General features: G+C 33.9%; 1 protein-coding gene across 1 annotated transcript; it reads left to right on the top strand.

Annotated features, from left to right (window-relative positions):
• LOC117923457 (CSC1-like protein ERD4) lies at nucleotides 1-6,687 on the top strand. Its single transcript, XM_034841746.1, has 6 exons — nucleotides 1-598; nucleotides 2,543-2,694; nucleotides 3,149-3,424; nucleotides 3,737-4,587; nucleotides 5,317-5,572; nucleotides 6,058-6,687. Exons 1-6 carry the CDS (start codon nucleotides 328-330, stop codon nucleotides 6,430-6,432), a joined length of 2,181 nt encoding a protein of 726 aa, XP_034697637.1. The 5' UTR covers nucleotides 1-327; the 3' UTR covers nucleotides 6,433-6,687.
• The last annotated feature ends 2,116 nt before the right edge of the window (nucleotides 6,688-8,803 follow it).

Genomic DNA, 8,803 nt, shown 5'->3' with positions numbered 1-8,803 from the left:
CACACTTCCTCTTCCAACCGTTACTCTCCTCTCAACGCCAACCACCAGTGTCTATTTCCATTACCCTCCTTCAGTATTCTTTCTCTTCAACGGTTACTAAGCTCTTTTAACGGCTATTTTTCATGAATTTGGGGTCATCTACGTGGCAGTGAAAGGACCATTTTGAAAAAGTTGTTAAATTTAATTTAATTTTTTTTTTCCTATAAGGGCGATTTTGGCCCAAAACTCATTATTCATGATCCCTTAAGTTTCCAACTTCAAACGCAAAGCCCCCATTCCTCCTGCACAGGAACATAGTAACAGAAGCAGAGGCAGAGGCAGACCCACATGGATTTCAGTTCGTTTCTGACGTCCTTAGGGACGTCGTTTCTGATCTTCGTGGTTCTCATGCTGCTCTTCACTTGGCTCTCCAGGAAGCCTGGCAATAGCGTCATATATTACCCCAATCGGATCCTCAAAGGCATGGATCCATGGGAGGGTGGGAAGAGGACCAGAAACCCATTCGCTTGGATCCGTGAAGCTATCACTTCCTCCGAGGATGACGTTATTTCCATGTCTGGCGTTGATTCTGCTGTGTACTTGGTCTTCTTGAGCACTGGTTTGTCCTTCTCTTTTTCTGGGATTTGTTTGTTTTGCAGGAATTTGCCCGGATTTGGTGGATTTTAAACAATTCTTTTTTATTCTTTGAATATTTCTTACTCTAGTGTGGCGGGTTTGGAGATGTATTCTTCTTCTATTATCAGTTGGTTTTCTAGAAAATTCTAAAAGAAGGAATTTTGAGTTTGAGGACATTGTTTCTATGGGTTTTAGTAACTGTTCTTTTATCAAAGCATTCCGCCTATAATCAAAGCAAGATGTTTTTAGGATTCTGTTGTGTTGGGCATAAAACACCTCTAAATTTTGAAAATTTAATCACGTCTAGAGGAAACATGAGGGTAGTGATTAGGAGTGTGGAAACACACTCGTATCCCTCTGAGAAGGTTGGCCAAGTCTCATGTTTCTTAAACTGCAATAGCCCAAGACTGTCTTTTGACGGATGGAAATACTAAAAATTACTCTGATCTTTTGTTTTCTTTTGTCAGGGGTATCTTCCTTCCCTTTCTCTCAAGCTTTCTAGGCTTGAATTTTCCAATTTCAATTCTTCTCACACTTCTTAATTGTTTGACCTGTTTAGTTTATAGGGTATCTTCCTTCCCTTTCTCTCAAGCTTTCTAGGCTTGAATTTTCCAATTTCAATTCTTCTCACACTTCTTAATTGTTTGACCTGTTTAGTTTATAGGGTATTGAATTTACTTCTTTTTTTCCCCTTCCTTTGTTGAATTACACTTGTGGCCTAAAATACTTGAATGCTATGGTATGATATATATCTTGCCCTTGATTCTGACCTTCAATATAATAAACATGGTTTTAAAGACGTGTTGCCTGGAGGGCCCATAGTATGGTATAATGATGTTGACAGGGTCTGCTGCGGATTTTGTAGTTTGGTGTGCAATTAAGTATTAGCCAATATCTTGGATGGGTTGTCTTAAGCCTTAGATAATATCTAGGTGAATGAAGACAAGTCTTAGTTAATATATCATATCATAAAGGGAAATTAGCTAATAAGTAGCTGTCACTAAAGCAATTGTTTCCTTGAGAGAATAGCACAGAAAAATTCATCTTGAAATATGGTTTTAGTCAAAAGAGTTGACAAAACAAACTTCTGGTGGGGCAGTGCAGGGCACAATGTGACTTTTCTGATGACAGTGAATATCTTGTATCCAAATCCTATTAAATAGTTTGATACAGCAATGCAATAAGGCATCTAGTGATCTTTCTTTTTAAATTTTTTTTTTTTTCTTGTATTTATTTTTCTTCATATCGTAGGAATATGCTCAATTGTATTTATTTTTATTGACTGTCAACAGTTTTTTTGATGAAAACTTATGCTTTGGTTTACATATCAAAAGGCTGTCTGGTGTGAATTTCTGTGCATCTTTTTGCAAGGGAGTCCATCCCTATATCACAGTGATTTCTGTGCATCTTTATGCCCCATCATGGTGTGAATTTGCAGTGAAAAACTATCCCCAAATTAAGAGTTCACTTTTATTGGATACTATAATGTCCAATGCGTGTAAGCTTAGATGTCAAACTTGGTGGCGAAAAGCTTTCACCTAGACTTCATATGTTGCTTGCTTTTGACAAAAAGCTTGTTGGTGAATCAACTACCCAAAGATATTCCAAATTAAAATTCTCTTTTATTGGATATTATGGCAGTCCTCATTGTTGATTTTTATGACAAAAAAAGCATGCAAGTCTTCAAACCTCTCATTTTCTTAGTTCATGTGCAGCTTTGGGAATATCGGTCTTATCTGGCATTGTGCTGCTTAGACTTCACATGTTGCTTGCTTTTGACAAAAGCTTGTTGGTGAATCAACTACCCAAAGATATTCCAAATTAGAATTCTCTTTTATTGGATATTATGGCAGTCCTCATTGTTGATTTTTATGACAAAAAAAGCATGCAAGTCTTCAAACCTCTCATTTTCTTAGTTCATGTGCAGCTTTGGGAATATTGGTCTTATCTGGCATTGTGCTGCTACTGGTTCTTCTACCTGTGGCTGCCACTGACAATAATTTGAAGCTATCGGCAAATAGTTCTACAAGCAATGGCACTTTCAATGAGCTTGACAAGTTATCTATGGGAAACGTCAAGGTAAGCTGTGCCACCTTTGTCATTAATTATAAGCAATTTTCCTTTCTGGTTTTTCCTTTATGGAAGATGGTAAATATGTGATTGAGATGATTGAAAATTGAAATTACAATTAAATCCATTTTTCTGGAAATTGTAACTTCTTTTTTTCTTTTGTGGCACATCAAAATCCCTTAGATTTAGTCTGAACTTATCTAAAACTCTAAATGTCATGCTTAAGAAATAATTCTGTGCCCAATAGGCATGGCATTTGAAATCCATACTATGATTGTAATGATATATTTGCAAAAGTGATATATTTGCAAAAGTGATATACTCTTGGTATGTATTGTGTTATAACTAGTAAGAACACTTAATTATGTGTGTTAAGTATAACTGTGTCATATAGTTGAATATGTTAATCGTCTCCCTTCAATTTATATGTTAATTTAATTTTCCTTGCATGCGATACGTCAAGGCAAACAGCGAGAGGTTGTGGGCATTCTTGATAGCCACCTACTGGGTTTCTTTTGTTACTTATTACCTGTCATGGAAGGCATACAAACATGTTTCGGGATTGAGAGCAGCTGCTCTGAAGTCTCCAGATGTGAAAGTCGAGCAATTTGCTGTTCTTGTAAGAGACATACCTGCTGTTCCTGAAGGCAAAACTCGAAAGGAACAGGTTGATTCATATTTTAAAGGCATCTACCCTGATACCTTTTACAGATCAATGGTGGTCACAGACATTAAACAGGTCTGGTTCTATCATTTGAACATATCTTGGGTGACTCATATCTCCTTCCTCTGAGTTTCTCCACTTCTTTCTTACTGTTTCTCACTTTTCACTTGATTTTATATATAACTATTTTTAATATTTACAGATTAAAACTATTTCATAAACTGAAATATTGTGTAGCAAAGTATTGATGATTCATAAGAAAAGTAGTTAGATTGGATGATCATGTGCCCTTCAGCATGAATGATTTTTCTATCTTTCCCATTTGTGATGGTCTATGCTCTGAATTTTATTTTTATTTGTAAGGTAATATTATTTAATGCTTCTCAGGTCACCAAAATATGGGTGGAGTTGGAAGGGTATAAAAAGAAGCTTGCACGTGCTGAAGCTGTATATGAACAGTCAAAAACAACAGGCAGCCCTGAGGGCAAAAGACCTATGAACAGAACTGGCTTCCTTGGTATTATTGGAAAGAAGGTAGATTCCATAGAATACTACAATGAGAAAATTAATGAATTGATCCCAAAACTAGAGGCCGAACAAAAAGTCACCCTCAGGGAAAAGCAGCAAGCCTCAGCTTTAGTTTTCTTCACCAGTAGGGTGAAAGCAGCTGCTGCTGGTCAGAGCCTACATGACCAAATGGTTGACTCATGGACAGTCATAGATGCTCCTGAACCCCGTCAGATAATATGGAAAAACCTCCTGATCAAGTTTTATTCAAGGGAAATAAGACAGTATGTTGTGTACATTATCGTGGCGTTGACCATACTTTTCTACATGATTCCAATTGGGCTTATTTCTGCGGTCACAACACTGAAAAATCTGGTGAAGTATCTTTCATTTTTAAAGCCAATCGTGGATATAGTCGCCATTAGGACAGTATTGGAAGCTTACCTCCCTCAGCTTGCACTCATTATTTTTTTGGCTTTGCTGCCCAAGCTTCTCTTATATCTATCTAAGGCTGAGGGAATTCCTTCTGTGAGCCATGCAGTAAGGGCAGCCTCTGGGAAGTATTTTTATTTCACGATTTTAAATGTTTTTATTGGTGTTACTGTTGGGGGAACCCTGTTCGATGCATTCAAGACCATTGAGGATGAGCCAAAAAAAATAAAAATTGTTTCCATATTAGCAAAGAGCCTTCCAAGCAATGCAACTTTCTTCCTGACCTTTGTGGCTCTCAAGTAAGAATTATTTCGTGCTCATGTTTGTTATTCTGTTTCCATTTTCTATTTATTTTGTTTCTATTTTTCACATAAAGCTATATTTTTCTTTGAAATCATTTACTTATACTGCCTTCTTTTGGTAATCACATAAAGCTAATCAGTCATTAACTAGTGTTATGAAGTTTAAACTCTTCTAATGTCTCCATGGGATCCATATTAACTAGTGTTATGAAGTTTAAACTCTTCTAATGTCTCCATGGGATCCATATTGACTACCATGTTATTATATACATACATCCCTTGTTAGTATGGTCCATCTTGTTTCATCTTTGAACACATCATGGACTTGTTTGGACGTTGCATGGAAATTAAATCTCTAGGTAGAGAACCTATATTGAGAGTTCATTTGTTTCAACTCAAGGGTCACTAAGCCTATTTTTGTACACAGAACACAACCCCCCGCCCCACTGAGTTATTTAGATCTAATTTCCGCTATTTCTTGATCAGTTATGATTTTTTTAGAGAGAGATCTTATTCTAATATATAATTTTCTCTTTTCTTTTGAGACTGGAATAGTTTAATTCTTTATTTTATGCATTAGTTATTCTTATTATCAGCTCAATTTGCTTGTAAGAGCCCGAGATGGTGACATCTCTAGTTATTCAGCATATGCCTGGCTTTAATCCTAGTGAACACCTGAAAATCCTATATATTTACTACTCTCTCATCATAATTCTGTGGTACCAGGTTCTTTGTCGGCTATGGGCTTGAGTTATCCCGAATAGTTCCTCTCATTATATTCCATCTGAAAAGGAAGTATCTATGTAAGACTGAAACAGAGGTCAAAGAAGCTTGGGCTCCAGGAGATCTTGGGTATGTATCTAGGGTTCCTGGTGACTTGCTGATCATCACAATTGTTCTATGCTACTCTGTAATAGCCCCGATTATACTCCCATTTGGTGTGCTATACTTTGGCCTAGGATGGCTTATTCTTCGGAATCAGGTAATGTATAAACAAATTTTTTCTTTAGGAATGATTCTGAAAAGCATTCACATTCTTTGTCTTTGATGGCTTCTAACCTATTATGTTTTGATACCATACTGAAACTTGTTTGACAGCATGTTAATATTGAAACAAGTGAGTTTTCTTTTTTAATCTTAATGCTACAATACAACTCTTAAAAACTTGAAGAAACAAATGATATATGCTAAATCACAAATGAAGCAACTCTTTGTTTGCTTCGTTAAATAGGTGCGCCTGCAACGAAGCAACTATTTGCTTGCTTCTTGGAATCTTTTATTTTGTGAATTGATTGTACTTAGGCCACTTCCTCCATTGGAGAAGTGCATTGATGTAAAAAAAAAATTTGTTCTTTGAAGGTGTTCATGGTTGAGACTCAAAACAAACTCTCAGCAGAAACAAATGTTTTTTTACCTGTGTGCTTGATTTTCATATTACTGTTCATCATTGTTTTTGTGTTTTGGCAGGCGCTCAAGGTTTATGTTCCATCCTATGAGAGCAATGGGAGAATGTGGCCCCACATACACGTGCGATTGATAGGCGCTCTTTTATTGTACCAGGTCACCATGCTTGGTTACTTTGGAGTGAAAGAATTCCGCTATACTCCATTTGTGATCGTGCTCCTTATACTTTCCTTGATCTTTATCTTTGTCTGTCAGAAGAAATTCTATCGCTCTTTCCAGTCCGTACCTCTTGAAGTTGCTTCCCATGAATTGAAGGAAAGTCCAAACATGGAACATATTTTCAGAGCTTACATCCCACCAAGTTTGAGCTGTGAAAAGGATGAAGAGCAGTTTGAAGATGCTTTATCTCAAGTTTCAAGGACGACATCATCAGTTTGATGTGCATTTGTGTATCTTCCCTTTGTTGTCATGGTGTTGTAGCATGAATACTTGTTTGGCAGATCTGTTGATAACTTGTGTTAGCAATCATGTTAGGAGGTTTTATGTGTAATATAATATATTATATTTTTATGTATTTTTTGGATCTTGGTGTGCATAATACTTTTCCATGTTAAGTGCTAGAAAGCTACTGAATTCTTCTTGTTTCTTTTTCCTCCTCATTGGGGTTGGAATCATGTCAGATTTTTCTTCTTAGAATCATTTTGGCCATTTTTTTCTTAGCTGCTACCATTCCAATGATATCGCTTATCATTTTGTCTTCTTGCTTTCTGCATGGTTTAGCCCATCCTCTGTAACTGTCAAAAACTAAGTCCCTTGTTGACCAGCTTGCTGGTATTTCTAAGCTCGGCTCTATCAACTAAGCTACCACTCTTTTTTGCTAGTATGGAATTCTTGCTATGGAACCCAGGCATGGACATGCATGCATACGTAGTGGCAAAATCTATAAAACTAAATTCACTCTTTTTTTAAAACAGGGATGATTACGTATCAATATGCATGTGGACCTCTAAGAGATTGTTTGGTAAGATGATTTAATATTTAATATTTATTGATTTTAAGTTTATTTTAACTTATATTTAAAACTTATTATTTATTTTTTACTTTTAAGTATTAAGGTTATTTGATAAAATTAATTTACAATTTAATCTTAATCACCAAATTGACATATTTATCCCTATTAATTTTAATTAATATTTTGTCTTATTAATTTTAATTCATATTTATTGTTATTAATTTTAAGTAATAAATTTATATATAATGCATCCATATTTTTATTATAAAAAAATGTCATAAATGTAAAATTATAATTCTAAAATATATTCTCATTAGTGGGGATAAATAAAGTAAAAAAGATTTGAAATTAAAAATAAATTCATTATTTTGACTTAATACAAAAAGTTAAAAGTAATTTTAAGTTATTTCACTCTACTTAATAACTTAAATTAGATTATAAAGTCATATTATTAAGTTATTAAATTGATTTAGCAAACAATTTGTCTATAACCCCTTTTAAAACTCTCCAGATATGTGATAAAAGCATCTCATTAAAGTATTAAATTTTACCAAATATTCACTTAGAGGGCATTTGGTAAATCCACTTAATGAATTAAGTTGTTAAGTAGATTAAACATGTTTAATAAAATAACTTAATATCACAACTTTAAATTAAAAATGATTTTAAGTATTATGTCAAAATAGTTAACTTATTTTTAATCCTAATTTTTTTTTGCTTATTAGCCTACATTCAATGAAATATTTAGCAACTATGGCTTGACATTCATGACTTATTTTTTTTATAATAAATATAAATATTTTAAGATTATTTTATAAATTTACAATACTTTAAATATGGATGTTTAATAAATAAATTTATTATTAAAGGTTAATGAAAATAAATATTAATTAAAATGTTCAATAATAAACATTAATTATAACTAATGAGGTAAATATATCAATTTAATAACTTAAAATAAAATTTTAAATTAATTTTACCTTATAATCTCGATACTTAAAATAAAAAATAAATAATAATTTAATTTAAAGTTAATTTTAATTATTAAGTAATAAATATATCGAATTCTTTTTATTATAGATAAAGCATCTCATCAATTTTTTTCCACATGAATGACAACTCAAAACTACATATCAAACTAATGAAGATCCTTATTCATCCTATTCTGAGTATTGATTGTGCCACTTGTTCTCATTATATCCACAACTCAGAAATACTTGTGTCAGTTAGCTAGTCTAAAAAATCTGTTCATATCTTTGAACATTGTGATGAAATTTTTGTGGCAACTGGTTGAACATGGCAATGAAGGACCATCATCTTGTGAGGTGTAGACGGCAAAGGGTGAATGAGAGGCTCTATTAGTTAATTCTACATCTCAAAGATGATTTTTTAGGGCATTATCTGTACCCAATTGCCTACTCTGCATAGGGTCTAGTTGTCCACCTAAGATCCGGGAATTATCCAAATATTTTTGCTGGAATTATGACCCAAAATTTCTTCTGGGTCTGTGGTAATTAAGTAACAAATAACTACTATAAAGTTTATCATGTGGAAAGAGGGATCAATTTAATGTGATAGAGATGATGTTGGATTATGAAATTTGAAACAATTTTGTCACGATTCGTAACGGATGCTGAGGGATGAGCTCCCCACAGAACCCATGGGGAGCAAGCTATTTGATCAATTCGAAGGGGTTCAAGGGGGCAATGCCTTTAGAATGTTATTATTATTATTATTGTTGAATGACAAATTTGTCTCTATTACAAATTTAACCCTCTTATGTTTTAGGGTTCGTTT

The sequence above is a fragment of the Vitis riparia genome, chromosome 10, assembly GCF_004353265.1.
Source record: "Vitis riparia cultivar Riparia Gloire de Montpellier isolate 1030 chromosome 10, EGFV_Vit.rip_1.0, whole genome shotgun sequence".
NCBI classification, from domain to species: Eukaryota; Viridiplantae; Streptophyta; class Magnoliopsida; order Vitales; family Vitaceae; genus Vitis; species Vitis riparia.
The sequence above is the reverse complement of the archived record's forward strand: the minus strand, read 5'-3'. Positions and strand labels throughout refer to the sequence as shown.

Bases quoted from the DNA above. Each gene is read 5' to 3' on its own strand.
- LOC117923457 (XM_034841746.1), top strand. From the start codon at position 328: ATGGATTTCAGTTCGTTTCTGACGTCCTTAGGGACGTCGTTTCTGATC. The intron at 2,695-3,148 runs GTAAGCTGTGCC...CGATACGTCAAG, and splicing joins TATCTATGGGAAACGTCAAG to GCAAACAGCGAGAGGTTGTG. The intron at 3,425-3,736 runs GTCTGGTTCTAT...AATGCTTCTCAG, and splicing joins TGGTCACAGACATTAAACAG to GTCACCAAAATATGGGTGGA.